Here is a 16,477-nt window from a genome sequence, read left to right on the forward strand (position 1 = left end):
AGGTCTGAGCTTAGAGTCTTTTGGAAATGGGAAAAGGAAGATTTTTTTTTTTTTTTTTTGCTTCTGAGTATGTCAAAGTAGTATGAGAGTTCAAATATAAACTGAAATGTATGGGGTTTCTAAATTCTTTCCTGCTGCAAGACTTAAATCACTCAATGTGCATCTGAAGCAGAAAGACAATTCTTAGTTTAAAAAAAAAAAAAGAGAGCACCAGAGAATACAGAAAATGCTATATAGATCAGTGTTATGTCTTAAGGGAGAGAATACTGTAAAATTGGACACCTCATCACAAGGAGTATTGTAAAGCTGAAAAACTAGATAAAAGCATTGAGAATGTTTAGAGGGCCTGGAAGAATAGGCAATTTACCTTGGTGGTAAATGAGACCCTGCTGAAGTGTGTGTTTTATAAGGCTGACAATCAAAGGAGTATTCTGGGGCACTGAAAGGTGTCAAATTTGAGTTAAAGAACAGGAAATACGTATATTATGTGTCAGTAAGCTCCATAAATGGGAGAAGAATTGGTGTGTGGATAAGCCATGATAGTGGTACTTGGTTGCCTGTATCTGTCAGCACTGAATTTAATGTTCAGATATTACACCATCAATTGCTAGTGTTTAAAATGTGATCTTGAAGCAAAATAGCTTTGGTTTCATCTTTTTCAATTTCTTGCGTATGCCTCTGAAGCATCTAATGTTGGCCTTGCTCAAAAGTTGAAGTCTCTTTATAAAAGCTCAGAGTGACTGCAGTTCCCTGTTTCAGAAACCTGGTGTGTTTCTTAAAACAGCAGAGGCCATGCAAGCCTCCTGTTTCATCTCTGGAGCTACTCAGTGTACTGCATTAGGGGTCTAATGTGTTTCATTCCCAGGCCTGCAAACAGTTCCAAACATGTGGAAAAGGGAGTAAGGCTTCTTAATTTGGCTTTGCCACCAAAATAAATGATCTAAATTAAAGTACATGCCCAGGTTGCATTTCCAGCAATTCAGTCAACGTGAAAACTGCTGTTGAAGGCTGGGGCTGGAGTGTCCTCCATCCACACTCCTGCAACTTACCTGACAACAGCTCGAGTACTTACAGTACAGTGTGTGAGCTGGTGCAACTTGTTAACCTGAAAGAGAACCAACTCAGCAAAAAACCACCCTTGATCAGTTTTTACTTGGTTATCTAGCCGAGTCTTTGTGGAAAGGTATTAGCACTGGTGCTGAGGTGGTGGTGGTGCCACAGGAAAGAAAGGAAGGAGACCTGGGCTTCTCGTGGCAGGAACTTGTTGCATTGGTTTGGCCCCCTATGCAACTGTACCCCAAGTGTCCTAGTCAGTGTTTAATTTGAAAATGTTGGATACTGAGTTTATTTTTCTTGTGTTTGCTGCAGCCAGGGCTCAAGTGCAAAACCTGCAGTCTGAAATAGTGGAGACAATTCTGTAATAATTCAACATTATTGAAAGAATAAATGTTCTTTTCATATTAGTCTTGTGTGAAAATGAATGCTTTAATTTTTTTACCAAGGCCTCTACTGACAGGACAAGGAGCAACAATTTTAGACTGTATGAGAGTAGATTTAGATTGGAGATAAGAAGTTTTTTACAATGGTGGTGAGGCACTGGAACAGGTTGCTCAGAGAAGTTGTGGATGCCCTATCATTGGAAGTATTGAAGGTCAGCCTGGATGGGGCTTTGAGCAACCTGATCTAGTGAAAGATGTCCCTGCCCATGGCAGAAGGGTTGGATTAGATGATTTTTAAAGGTCCCCTTCCAACCCAAACCGTTCTATGTTTCTGTGATTTAGGATAGATTATTTTGAATGACTTGCATAAAGTTGCCAGTGTTAATCTTGAGTCCATTAATTGGAACCTCTGTCTCCTTGACCCTAGAAAACTACAATTCTTGCTTCAGTTGTAATCTTAGGTGCTCTCAGAAGCTGGTTTATGGAGGTATAATTTAGTTGAAACTGAAATGTCATTCAGTAGGAATGTTCTGTTTTGTGGAAGCTGAAAAGTTATGATTTAAAGTTACCTGTAGAATATAATCTAGTGTTTGTTGACTTGTTGGTCCTCACTGAAACTGCAAAGACATGACAAGGCATAAATTAGCCATGCACGCTGTAGCCTGAAGTATGCCAAATCAATCATGCTGTTTTGTAGATGGGAGGTTTCAGTAAGATGAAGTTGGTATATTTTGGATAGAAGTGAAGAGTGTGCCTCTACAGGATGGAGAGGCCTGTAAGCTGACTTGAAAGCTCAAATTGAGTAGCCTGAAGGTAGTGTTAGCTCTTAGCTAAAACAAGGTATTTTCAGCTAACTGAACTAACTTACACAGCTTGGAAATAAGGTAACTTTCTGGAGTTCAAATACCTGTTTGTTGCCTGGAAATAAGGTTGGTTTTGACTTCAATGCCATACTTCTATCCATAGGACCATTATGTCCTCAAGCAATTTCTAGCAGCTGTCTACCTGAAATAATACGGTTGACTTGGGGCTTATGTTTTAATACCTAAAACTAGCCTAATAGAAGCTGCAAAAACAAGATTTTTTTTTTTTTTTGAAACTGTTATCATTTCTCTTAAATGATTTGAAGTGCAAATTGCAGTGAATGCTAAACATCGCCCAAATTTTGGCAACCCTTCTAACTTTCTTTTTACATAAACATCCTGATCAGGTAGTTGATACTGAAGAAAGGCTATCAAAATTGAAAACAGACAGTTCTACTACTCCGGTGCCTGCAAACTAAGATTTTAAAAATCCTTTAATGAATTTGGAAGACTTGCCAGTTGAGAAGATTCATTATCTGTAGGCCATTGAACTCTAGATTGAAAGATGGGAATAAGCTTATTACCAAATTTATAAGTGAATTTGAAATCGGTGTCCCCAGAGGAACAAAAATTGGTAGTTATTTAAAACATGAGAAACAAAATGAGAAAAGGCTTGTGAAATGGCTGACTGTTGGAAGACTTCTGTCAAGCTGTAATGACTACATGACATTCCAAACACAATTTTGCCTGCTAAATTAATTTGGAGATGGGCAGAACATGCATATATATGTGTATGCAATTTGTCAATCACTTGTGGAAAATTTTAATAAATGACTAAAACCAGCCAGCCTAGGTGCAAAGCTAGACTCAAGTTAACTTCTTTATTTTTCTGGAGTTGACTTTAGCTAGGAAAGACTTGAGGAAAAAACTACTTGTCTAATCCAACAGTAACCTTAGTCTGTGCTAACTGTTGAGTCTGCAGCAAACTTGCATTTGAACTTTATTGATGAAGTACCTAACCATGATCCAGACTACTTCTGAACTATTATCTGACTTGTTTTGGGATGCAGTGTCCTATGGCATTTGGTAACGAAAGGTCCTAAGCGAGGTGTTTGTTTCATGTGAAACCTCAGTGCTAATGTGTCTGTTTTGGTTTGTGTTTTTAGGGATCAGACGGGAGTCTCTAATTTATTGCTTGCTGAGTGTTCTGTCTGGTGAAAGTCATGTCATCCATATTGCCATTCACCCCACCAGTTGTGAAGAGACTTCTGGGGTGGAAAAAATCTGCTGGTGGCTCTGGAGGGGCTGGTGGCGGTGAGCAGAATGGTCAGGAGGAAAAGTGGTGTGAAAAAGCAGTGAAAAGCTTGGTCAAGAAGCTAAAGAAAACAGGACAGCTGGATGAGCTTGAGAAGGCAATTACCACTCAGAATTGCAATACAAAATGTGTGACAATACCAAGGTAAGTGCTGTTGTGTTTGAAGTCGTTACAACCAGTTAAGAAATGACTCAATGGATGTTTAGGCTATCCTGCAAACAAATTGCTAAAAAATCAATTGCATGCTTTTGATTCTTTAAAAAATTGTTTAAAACCTATTTTGGTTTTATATAGTGCTTACCTACAGCTGAATCGCATGCTTTTGTAAAGTCGCAATTTCTAATAATAACTTTACATTTCAATTTTCATTACTATGTAGATTCCAATTTGTATGTATTCTGGTGGTGCCTAGCACAGCTCTTAGTTTGTAGCACTGCCTTAATGCTTTTATGTAATAACCCTGTCTATAATCGGAGGGGCATACTTGAACCTACACTTCCACTTTAAAAAAGGAAAAAAAAAAAAGACTAGTTTTTCCTTGGTCAACACTTCAGTCACCTAATTATTTTCAATTGTATAAGGTACTTTCATTTAAGTTGTACAAGCTGCATCCATTCTCCCTTTTGAAGGGAAATTTTGTCTTTGGAGGCAGGTTGTCTGAAGACCAGTTTATTTACTGCATTTATTATTTGTTATTGGTTAATGAAAGTGCTTTTTATTCAATAACTTGAGTATTTCTAGAACTGCTCTTCTGCTCCTGATACGTATATACATTTAGGTGAACAACTTACATTCTACCCCTTTGACTTTCTCAACTTAATTCATAGCAACTGCTGTGCAAGAGGCAAGGGTTATGTTTGTAAGTATAATGCAGTGTGCTCTCAATTCGTGGTGTACAGAGTTCCCACTAAGGTGCATGTGTAAGCTCATTATGTGAGACATAAGTATCCAATCACTTTCACAAGGTGTGTTTTTTCTATGAAAAAGTTAGAGGATCTGGTGGCACAGGACAATTCTGGGTGCTTAGCCCCTTGACACTTAAACTAATTTCTAGGGAAGAGAAACTGCATCTGGTTTACGACCTTAATTTCTGTATTTGCGCATTAATCCCAGCTACTTTTAAACTTTGTATTAATCATAGTGCAGACTAGATGGTATCAGCAATGATTTCCATATATCAAATGTGTATCTGATAATGGTTTTGGCATTTTCTTTTAGATTTGACACAGCTTTCCTGGAAAAATCATGAGTATGCTCTGAACGAATGCCTACTTTAATTCTGTTCTCTCTTTTTTCTATTCCACCTTTTGTTTCTAATGCTGCCCTCTGCTTGTATTTTCTTCCCTAGAGCAGTCCCAAAATTCTCTGGGTTTCCCTTCTGCTTTCTTCCTTTCGCCACCTGGAAAATGATCAGAAATAAAATATTAGAGCTTTTTTGTCTTAGTGTCTATCAGTGGACTAAGATTGGAACCTGTAGGGATGTATATTTCTTGACTTGACATGAGATGATTGTATGTATTTAGCAAGTCTTTACCATGATGAAGACTAAATGCTTAATTGGAACGCTTTTCATATGACAGAAGCTAATATGCCATACAGAGATTCACTTGATATAAAATGTGTATCTAACTTTTAGAGCTCTTTTAGAGCTCTTAGACTTCTTAGAGCTCTCCTGGAGGGGTACTGGGGCAGTAAATATTGCTACTTCAGAAGAGTAGTTGTCTAAATTTAATTTTGAAGATGATGTTAGAAGATACAAACAGTATACTCATACACAATTTTTTTCCTAGTCTACTTTGAGTATGTCGTCCTGCTTTCATGACCTTTTGTGTTAAAGTAGACATAGTAAATAACTCTTTAAAACAGAATATGAAGCTCTGTTTTACTTTGTATAGCCTCCATGGTATGACCAGCAGTTTTTGCTGCGCTGTGACAAAACTGTTCTCATCTATCTTCCAGTTAGCTGTAAAAGACTGGACCTATGTTTTACTTGACTACCTTAGGAGTAAGCTGGTAGCTAGAGAGCTCTTCAAGTGATGTTGGCTATTATACAAGGTTTAATTTTAAACTAAGAAATGGCTTTGGTATTAAGGGACGAGATGATATCGGGGTTGCCAGCAGCGCTGTACAGAATTCTTGAGTTTCATAGTTGGCTTTTGGACTGTTGATATTATTTCACTTTGACAGCGGTAGTCTGGGTTCCCAAGAAAGAACAAATGTCAACTCAGTACTGTAATGACTTCTGGCGATTTCTTGTTCTTGGATTTAGTAAGTTAATGAAACTGCTGCTTGAGACCCACTTTAATGAATGTCTTACAGATCTGCAGATCAGCAGGGATAAATAATAAAATGCTGATTTTGAAAGTTTTTTTTCTTCCTAGTCAGCAGGAAGTTTGAGGTGCTGAGATGCAGTTCTGATGTGACAGCTGGGCTAACTTTCCAAATGTTGTTCTGCTTGGGGAGGGTTTTCGTGTTTGGTTTTGTGTGTGTGTGGTTTTTTTAACTAGCTTTAGATTTACTTACTAACACTGTTCAACTCAGTGTAGTTATTGACAAGTGTTGTAGGATGCTTCTGCTTGCCGCTGTTGCATTATTCCCTCAACAGAAGTTTTAGCTGTGGTTTCACAAGTTTCTGGTCCCCCTGGAGATTTCCAGAGAGCTTGATTACAGTACTTAACTCCAGTATAGTTTTTCATTCTTGAAACCTGAAGCAACTAAACACCTACAAGCTTTTCTCAAAACTGGGAGCAGCTTGGACAACAGTTGAATTAAATTGCCTCTTCAGAAATCTGCATATGCTTACGGTATGTCATTGATAATCCTGGTGTGATTAGGATTGTTCTGTTTCAGCGCTGTTTGTCAAGGTGACTACATATTAAGTGAGGCTGATACTGTGTGTACTATGCAAAAGCTGCTCATGTGGTAATTAACGCAACTTCTTACCCAGACTAATAGAGGTTCTGAGAAAGCAGAAGCAAACAGATGGAGTGGGTGTTGGCATCGCGCAGCAGGGGTGCTTAGCTCTTCATAAGTGGGTCAGTAATCTAGAGCAGAGGCTAAATAAGTACAGAGGTCCTTTTGACACTAGCCCTTTAAGTAATTTGTAGTTATCTTGCTGAATCCTCCGAGCAAGCCAGTGGGATTCTAATCGTATAATCCCTGTGTATCCTGAAACTAAATGTTGGCATGTGAGTTCACTTTTCTAAAATATGTCGTGAATTTGGTAGAATTTAGGATCCGTCTTTATGCTCTCCCTTGCAGTTTTGACTCAAATGGATCACAAGAAGCAGTCAGTGAGGAAACAGAGCGTGAGCATCCATTTATATAAGTCATCTTTTAATGGAACAGTTTCTTCCTTGTTAGCATGGATTGTTCTGTTGAAATAAATACTTTGTAACTAGTGATAGCTAAAATCCAAGCCTTTGACAAACCAAACCATGCCATGTAGTGAACAGTCAACTGGCATATTCATAGTCTATCTTCATTATTTAAAAAGCTGTTTCAGTACTAAGAGTACAGAGTATTGGAATCCAAAGTAGGGAAACACAAGTCACTAGTTTCAGTGTCCCAGTATTTTGGTGTGATCAGCTGTGTGTTTTTTCTGTCTTAAAAAGAGTATAGATATGCTTCATGCTTTCTTCTTGCTTCTTTTAAATAAGACTTGCCAAAATGCAGTTGCTTTTGTAAAATGCCTGATATAACTGGTAACAGTTTAGCTGGGGCAGGTTTGGGATAATGTTGACCTGGGTTGCCTGTATTTTTAAAATTTAAAATAAAGCTGGGGGAAGGGAAGCATTGAGTTTAGGATTCCTTTGTGATGTCTTATGTTCCTCTAGAGTACACATATCTGAAAACTAATGCAGAACTGACTGTGTCCATCCTGAGCTGTAACTGGGTACATCCATATCACATGTTGAATTCTGCTTCCATGCCAACATTTGGGTAATGTGACAACTGTAATAGGGTCTTATCTTGCTTGAAGGATAAGTAGTAATGGAGATCACCTGCCTATATGGAGTAGTCCCCAGGTACAACTGTAGTCCTCGTTTATTGCATGTTGTAACCCATTCACTCTTCCCCAGAAGATTCCATCTTGCGCTGTGCTTTTGTTTACCTGTTGTTGAACCTGCAGAGCACTGCTGTATCTCATCTCCTTGCTGGCAGTTTCCCTGTTCTACTGCTGACATGGTCTGCACCATGCAATGCTGAACTGAGGCATATGAGATCACTCAGTGTATGGGTGCACCTTTTTTTTTCCTTCCAGTATATGCAAGAGGAGAAAGAAGAGATAGGTGCCTCCCATCAGTCTCAGCAGCTCTAACTTTCATTCATTTTAGCTTTGTGTAGTGAATATAGCTTTCATGTGTGCCCTGACAAAGGCTGTTTGTAGTTGGGAGGAAGGAGGCACCTAAGAGATGCATCTCTAACAGTATACCTCTATTTTCTCTTTCGAGGTTTTTGTATATTCATCTCAGTACTGTAGAAGGGTTTGATACAGCATCAGACAACTTCCCGATTGATAACTTATTTTCTTCTTGAACAGATAATTTTTTTTGTTGACGTTAATAGTAGTGGTTATATTATTGTTATTATGTAAACTTGCTTTTGATACTGTGTGTGAAACAGTACTTAACACTTGAATCTTAGCTTCAATGGGAGGTCCTGAGTTTCTGCAGAGGAAGTAAATTTTATCACTGCTTTATGTTAGAGGAAACAATAGCTCACAACCAAAGCCGTGTTGAATGTTGATGAAAAGTGATCTGGCAGATTACTGGCTGAAGTAAGGTTTTAAGACCAACTTCCTGAAGTCCTGATTCAGAGATTCTTTGCTGGGGTGCTAGTACCATGCAAGTGTTTTGGAGTCTTAGGAGAAATGCAGCAGTTGCTTCCAGTGCAGAGAGAAGGCTCATGCCCCTGTCAACCCTTGCTTTCCAGCCTGCTGTGCCATTGGAGTTTTAGAAGGTATTAATCTGAAAAATGTTTTTTCTTGCTTAACGGTTCAATAATTATGTAGAAAATGTAGTCTTACATGTGCCCTCTGTCCTTCTTGCTTAACATGAAGATAGCATCCCTGTGCTATGTTTCCTGGTTTTCAGAAGCTTATTTTTGCTTTGTTTTCTGCAGCCTCCCAATTCTGACTTAAGTGAGAGAGATAGCGAGAGGGGCTCAAATCCTGACATTGTTTTTTGAAGAAAGTAGCTGATTTGTGGAATTTACAGTCAACAATAACATTTCTGAAGCACCTAGCTTTTGCTTCGCATATGAGATGAATTCTGAATTTTTGTACCATCCAGAGGCAAAGAAATGCTGCAATGGATTCCTTGGGTTTGGGAATATGGAAGATTGTGAGGGAGTGTTGGGAATGTAAAGCAGACAGCTGCAAGTGAAGTGGTCGGCTGGCATTGAAATTAGGAGCCAGTTATTGACCAACTTCACTAACACTGGTGTTTCTTTGAGCTTGTTAGGATGAAATAGTAATATTTTAAAGCCATACCTGTTGCATATCTTTCACTTGAGCCAATGGTGAAGGTTGGTTAACTTTTTAAACTGCTGTCGTGGAACCAATCACACCCTGCTTCTCCTGGGGAAATAGCATGGTGGTGGTATTTAAGCATTGTGTTCAGAATACCTTTTTAATATTTTTTCCTTAAGAAAGTAAAAATGTAGTAGTATGTATTGACTGCTTCTGAAGGCTGTAATGTGTTGTGGGTTTTTTGTGAAGCAAAAATCTACATATCCACGAGTTTCTTTTCTATGTGACTTCTGAGCCTGAAAGGCTGCTCTTGATGTTAAAGTGACTAATGCTATTGACACTTGACTACTTTACTTACATTTGCTTACAGTGTCCAGGAAATAAATCCAGTACATCTTAATTTTGTTGTATTGCTGATGTATCCTACAAGGATTCAGATATTTAAAACTGCAGAATCTGGTGAAAGTTCATCAAATATGTGAAGGCAGGACCATTTGACATAGTCGAAATTCTCTAAAGCAACTATGAATTTCTCTATTATGCTAGTGTTATTCCTTTGCTTGCTTGTCCTGCAGCCCTTTCTTCATTCCCTGCAGTGAGTTAGCACTATGGATAAGACAAGCAGCCTAGGCATAGCTTATGGCACATGTTAAAATTTCTTTTTCAAGGCTGGCTCTTTTTATTAGTTAATATGAGCCTCCATACATGGAACTTATTAGTGCTGATCAAAGTGTCTACAAAGGAGTTACCAGCAGAAGTAAACTGGGCAGGGAAGAGACCTGTTTAAAGATGGGACAACTGACTTGGAACTGGTGTTTGAAAGCAAACAAGTCTTTCAAAATTATGACATTTTGATGCCTTTTTCTTCACATAACTGACTAAAAAGTAATTTCTAATTTAGGTGTAAAGGACACCTTTACATGCAAACTGGTAGCACAGGTTATATTCAAGAAAAAATATAAACTGTGTTTTTCTTGAATATAACCTGTGCTACCAGTTAGCATGTTTTTTTTAATTCCTTGGGAATATTTCTCAGGAAAGTGATCACATAGCTGCATGCAGTAACCTAGTTTTAAGCATGCTTTTGATCACTAGTAGAGCAGAGTTGTCAAGCTAATGTGGCTTCTAGAATAGATTGTTTTCAAGCTTTAAGATCTTTCCCCAAAATAGGTTACTTCAGAGGATAGCGATACAGAAATTCCTTTGTTCCTCCTCAGGTTAAAGCCATAGGAGATGGGTGATTGCAACAATCGCACTGTGGGGTGGGGAAGGTTCCTCTGGAAACTCTTTTAGGAGAGTTCCCAACATCTGCTGCTAAGCTATGAGCAAGACAGCTAAGAGGACAACAGCAGGCAGTTGGATTGGCACACTAGGTCCTAAAATAATATTGCTATCCAGACAGAGGTGAAGTCTGTTCTCCCAGAAACGGAACTTGGCACTGTCTGTTTGTAGCAGAGCTGGGATAATTCACTATTCAAGATGGGGATGGACATTGATTCTTAATCATAGCTCACAAGTTGAGAACTGCTGTGTATAAAGAACGTCCTCAGACTGTATACCATATTTCAGTCTGGATGCATTCACTTAAATGTAAATTGCTTCTATAAGTGTTTGAAGACTATAGCTGAACATCATAAGCTTTCTAAAATAGGTATAGATATTTAAGACAGTACATCAGAATACACTAAAGTACCATTTTTATTGCTGAGATTACAGGAAGAGCGTGCTTGTAAATTGTTTGTTGATAAGCTGACTCCTTTTTCTCATGACAGGATTACTGAGGATGAAGCAGAGCCCTCCTCTGCTTTTTTCTGGTTGGAATTTCAATAAAAATAATGCTTTAGAACAAAGCCAAAGAGATCTTTCCTGGAAGTATGGCAAGAGATGGCTGAGATTTTGGGGAGTGTTGGCTGTGATTAGCTTCAAAATCCCCTGATCCTCCTTGTGATAGCTGGTGCTGTGAAGACTTTGGATGCGTTCACTGGAAAGGTGTAGCAGGAGGATCAAATTGCCCTTGTTCTTCTCAGTCGCATAATTATGGTGGGACTTGAATGTTGTCTCTACATTCTCTGTAAAAGACTAAGGGACGTTCTTGGTGCTTTCTAAGTGTGTCGCACAAGGCTCTGGCCTCCGCAGGGCAGTTAGGACAGAATGATGGTGTGCTTTGCAGTGGCTTCCTGTTGCGTGCGACATCTCTTCACGTCGGAGTTGGCCCCATGCGTACGTACTCCTCCAGCAGCTTGCTGTGTAGCTTCCTGACTTCCTCTAACTAAACAGTGTTGTGCAGCCTGAATTTCAAGCCTAGAAAACAGCCAGGCAGCTGCTTGCCAGGTGAATAGAGTCCACCTGCATAGCCTGAACATAAAATGTGGAAAGATCATCCTGCAGGAAAAACAATCTGTTGCGAAAGTGGCGAGTGCAAAGCAGTTGAGTTTAGAGGTGTTTTTCTGATGTTTTGCAGTCTTCTAATCTGTGTTGAGAGGCTTTTTTCAATAATTTTATGATGGCAGCTTTCAACTGGTCCATGTTCTGTGGTGCTGTATTGTGCAGTCTGGATTAGTGTGTAGAGAGAGAACAAAAGTGCTCTGAGAGATTGCACTAATTTCCTTGGAGCCCTTCTCAGAGCTGGGGTGGCAGAAGCTGGCACCTGGTTTTCCAAGACCATCTCCTCTCCAAAGATAAATGGGTCCAGTTCTTAGTTTCTAAATGTTCAGGGTGGTGTGATTGTAGATAAAAGGATGCTGGCCCTAATTACATATGTATAAAATGACATGTTCACACTCTAGGTTGCAGAACACCTTTAGATGCTGCATGGACATATGATGGGAAATAAAAATTCATGTGAAGTTTGACTTCATGTCTCTATTAAGCTTATCTTCTAAACTTCAGGTTAGCAATCAGTAAGGCAGTGTTGGTGGTATTACCTGCATCTGTTTGAAAACTACTCTTATGCATTTCCTTTAACTACAAAACTGAACTTAAAAATAAGATAACTGGTGGTCACTCACAAATTTCTCAATTTCTTTTAAGCTGGTGAAAGAAAAATAAGTCTGTTCAGACAAACTAACCATATGGAAATATCAGCTTGTCTGGCATTAGTATTCCTGAATTATATATATATTTTTTTAAATGCTTACTCAGGAAAGGAGCTGGATAACTGTACAACTTCTGTTGTGCTTGTCTTCAGAAATTGACTTTAAATGCCTTTTTGAAGCTTGGCTCTGAAAACAGTGCTTGGAGCATTTCTTACTCAAAATGCTTTGTGAACTGGTCAACACTGTCTTGAGGTCTTGTTTATTGAGAGGAGCCGTCATGGATGGGGGTGTGACAGAGTGCACTGAATGATCAAAGCGGAGTAAGCCACGAAGTTAAATACTGTCATTCCCTCTTTCCTTAACCCTTTCTATATAACTTCCACATTATAGCTCAAAGTTAAATTTTGTTTGCTTTCTCCTATTTGATTCATAACATCGGTGTATTTGATCTGTAGGGTAGGATGCAGGATTAATATGAGCATAAGATATTAGATATTGCTTTTTTTTTTCTGATAGCATATTTTTTCCTCTACCAACACTTCGTACTTGAATGGCCACTTGGCAGCAAGACCTTATTCCTGATACCTGTGTATAGAAGAAAATACGTGCATAAGTAAGGCACAGCCCAGACACTGTGTTATTACAGCAGTTGGGGCCTTGCTCTAGTGTAGGTAGGTCATTCTTTAGAAGGTGAATTTGAAATCTTAAGTTTTCTAGCCTTCTAACACAGTGTTGATTGAAATTAAGGGTAGCGATTGTGTTCAAGTGTAATTGAGGTTTTATTAAAAATACTAAAACATAACTGTTAACTTGGTTTATTGCATGGCTGTGGCTGATGTTGAGGACTGAATTGCTGTAACTAAGGTTAAGCTTTAGTGTAGACATAGTTCAGGTTACAGCATCTTACAATATTGATGTCATCCTGAAAAAGGAAGTCTTAGAGTATTAAACAAAGATACTTAGGGCTGCCCGTTTTAAGCTCGTGCAATTCAGGAAGCCGTGTGACTTACCCACATAATTTGTTACAGAGTTGGTATGCCAGGCAGAAAGTATTGGTATGTCATTTGAGGTAGGTCAACATGTAAAAATATAAATATGCAAGATACTTAGCCAATAGGAAAATGCTGCATAATTCAAAGGAGCTTGCCTCTCGAGTCAGGAGGAAAAATTGTTGAATTTTGGGGACTGAATTGCATGCAAACTGGAGCACTGGATAAAGGCTTGGGGGATGTGGATTCTGGCATTGGCTCTGCTGCTTTTTCCCAGGTAACCTTAAGTTTTTAATTTGCTGTCATTTTTCAGTCTATAAATGGAGATGAATTTTTGTAAGGCGTGTGATAATGCCACTTCTTCACCTCACTGGTATAAGCTGTATTATTTGGTTAGGGAGTGTAAGTTTAAGGCATTGTTCCCATTGGAGTATCAGTGATGTGGAAAGCAAATTTGGGGGTGATGAGTTGTTGGAATTTTTGGAAGTTCTTTATCTTCAAGTTACTGTTGCTTCTCATTAGGATTACCTTAATGGTAAGAAGCAGGAAGAGTCAGAATCAAAAATAAGTATTAAAACTTGCTTGATTTTTATCTGCCATTAGTTGTTTGTTAGGTTAACAACTAATACTGGAGCTGTGGAATTTTAAGCAAATGAAAAATAGCTACTTGTGGTTACTTTAGTGACTTACCTGCTCAGTGGATCCCAGTACAAAGCTCTAACTAGGAAGAATAATATCTGTATCTGACACTTCATGCTACCATTAAGAAGACATGTTGGTCACTCAAGAAAAATGTTGACTGTGCTTTGTCAATATTGAGCCCTAAATTATCTCATAAGTAGTACTTATTTTTCCTCCAATAAAGGAATCTGGGCTTTTGTCAGCTCAAGTCAATGCTAAATTATTCTCTGGCTTACTGTGGTGATTAGTGTCTTTATATCAGGCCAGCTCTTCAGTGTGGCAGAGATTCCTCTCCTCATTATATTCTTTTGTAGAAGTCAGCCAATTTAGTTTTCTTGGTACTGTAACAAAACACCTGAGTGTTCTTTTTACTAGTGTGAATGTTTTATGACAACCAGAGCAATTTTACAGGAAAAACTTCCCAATTGTGTAGCTCAGGCTGTTAGTCTAGGAAGAATTTATAGGGTAAACAACAGTTCTTTTACTGCGGCAGCTTTGAACACAAATAGCCAGTTAACGGGCTCCTTACTGATTTAATCCTGCTTGTAATCTACACCTGCTAATTTAATAAAAGTAATTTCCCATGTCTTGTTTACTACTTGTTTCTGTTCACTTACTCTGGCTTGGTTGCAGTGCTGATTGGTGGAAAACTTCTAAAATTTACTGTACACAATGCTGTAGTCTCATCATGAACAGCTTTCGTTGGCTTCTGTCATGCTGCATTGTTTAAAGCAGACCGGCAGGATACAAGAGAACAATTGAGAGCTGGAATAAGTTCACATCTCGCTGCATATGCTTCAAAATTGGCAGAAGAACAATGAGATTGGGGAAATCCCCTTGGACAACTGCTGCACAGTAATCTGACTTCAGCATTTGTTCAGAAAAGATCCCCCAAATTGTGGCTTTTTTTTTTCTGAAACATACAAGCAAGTTTCAATAGGTTAAGAATGGAAAGCTTTCATTTGGAGCATTTGCCTGTAAAGGTCAGGTCAGGTAAACTGACCATTTCCTTGGATGTTTTGGTTATCTTTTCTTGGGTACTGGATAGAGAGAAGCCTGATGCAAAAGAAGCAAACTGAATTTTGCTTAATTGCAGAATTTCAAAGTTACCGTTAATTGGTGAGTTACATCCCAGAACTGGTCTTCACTTCCTCTTAGTTTTGTGGGAGGCTTCAAGTCAAGTTCCTCTGTTGATATTTCAAATAATTTTAACTCATGCTGTAGTTTTGAAATTTTGAACACAAAGAAAGACTGATATCAACCGATGTGGAATCTTGCAGCTTTGTGGCAGGGAAAGTTGTTTGAAACGGTGTTTGAGACTGGCGTGTTTGGTTGAAAAAGTCTTTTCTCTTTAGTAGGTAACTCAAATGTTAGTTTCATGGACTCCAAATACGTTTTCCAAGACTGCCTTCTGAACCTTGCTGTGTTTGTGTAAGCCTACAGCAGCGCAGCCTCGGATTACCAAACCTTATTGATAGTTCTTTACTGTCTTTCTGTAATAAATCTCCCCTTCTGTTATAGCGGGGGGAATTTGAATATAAACTTAACGTCTATATGGGGGAAAGAATTCAGGTGTCTCCATTGCAATGAATTCCACAAAGCTAGTATGAACATACCTTTTTTAGTTCCTTTGTATTTAAATTTTGAGTGTCTGATGTTCTGCATATTTCCCGTGTACCTGTCTTGCAGACTGATGCCTTGTCTAAGCACAGTTAGTAACCAAAAATCTATGTTTTGCTGTCCCCTGTATGCCTCAATTAGATGCATATAGTAGGAGGACAGAAGGCCTACTAAAGTGATTGTGCCTGTTGCAAGCTGCATTGGTGGTAGCCATTTTAAAAATGCTGTAATAGTGTGTTGAACAATAGGAAGACATTTTTACTGGAGTCCAGTGTCAGCGTGTTTGTTAATCACGTGGGAACCCTTCAGTGTTTTGGCCTATAACCACAGACATTCCAAGAAGGATTTAAGCAGCTCTCCTTGCAGTGAGAAGCCACGTAACCGTTTACTTGAATGCTAATGTTCCTCAAGCCTTTGAAACTCTCATTTTTATGGCTGCAATAGGACAGGGAGCGAGCAGGGCAACTGCCACATCAGCAGAGGGCAAATGGTGGTAGATCAGGGTTGACTCCTGTTAGGTGGAGTGAGGAAAGGAAACTGTTGAATGTCCTGGGAAAGTGCTTTAACTGTTAAGCAATTACATGTGAGGCAAGAGCGCTCGTGGGCATCGTCTTCAGATGCGTGTTCTGGGTGTGGATCGTGAGCAAGATGCCGAAGACTTCAGGACTTGTCTGTGATCTTAACACGTCACTTCTGTCTAGCTCTAGGCAGCGATGCTCAGATTTTTATTCTTGTTCTAAGGGTGTCCCCTGCATACTCAGAATGTTCTGTCAATAGTATCTAATACGGGGTCCTGTATTCTGTTCTGGGCCTGAGGAAAGCAGAGGCCTGTAGTTAGGCAGCTTGACTATTAAGTTGCTTTCTTGATTTTTGCCTTTGCTAAGCACATAAGGCAATATAATCTCTCAGCAAACACACCAAGTTAACTTTAAAAATAAAATACTGCTTTCTTGTATCTGAACAATGAAACTCTTCAAGCCTTTATATGGCTTCCTTGCTAGTTGTGAATTTTCTTTAACATTTCTCAAAATATGGACTTAATTTTTATATTTACTTATTTAGCAAAATGATACAACAGTCACAGCACAAGTACCATTCAGTTCTCTTTGCCAGTACGTTGCT

General features: G+C 38.9%; 1 protein-coding gene across 5 annotated transcripts in view; it reads left to right on the forward strand.

The window, feature by feature from the left end:
- Window positions 1-16,477, forward strand: part of SMAD2 (SMAD family member 2) — a 52,641-nt gene that overhangs the window by 8,378 nt on the left and 27,786 nt on the right. For 3 of the 5 annotated variants that reach the window (XM_069775373.1, XM_069775375.1, XM_069775374.1), the window contains exon 2: window positions 3,409-3,701. In XM_069775373.1, coding sequence (XP_069631474.1) covers window positions 3,466-3,701 — 236 coding nt within the window. In that variant the 5' untranslated portion in view covers window positions 3,409-3,465. Of the gene's footprint in view, window positions 1-3,408; window positions 3,702-13,075; window positions 13,332-16,477 lie in introns of those variants that run through there. The other 2 variants (XM_009925175.2, XM_069775376.1) reach the window with 1 other exon arrangement.

This window comes from Haliaeetus albicilla, chromosome W (assembly GCF_947461875.1).
Source record: "Haliaeetus albicilla chromosome W, bHalAlb1.1, whole genome shotgun sequence".
In the NCBI taxonomy this organism is placed as follows: domain Eukaryota; kingdom Metazoa; phylum Chordata; class Aves; order Accipitriformes; family Accipitridae; genus Haliaeetus; species Haliaeetus albicilla.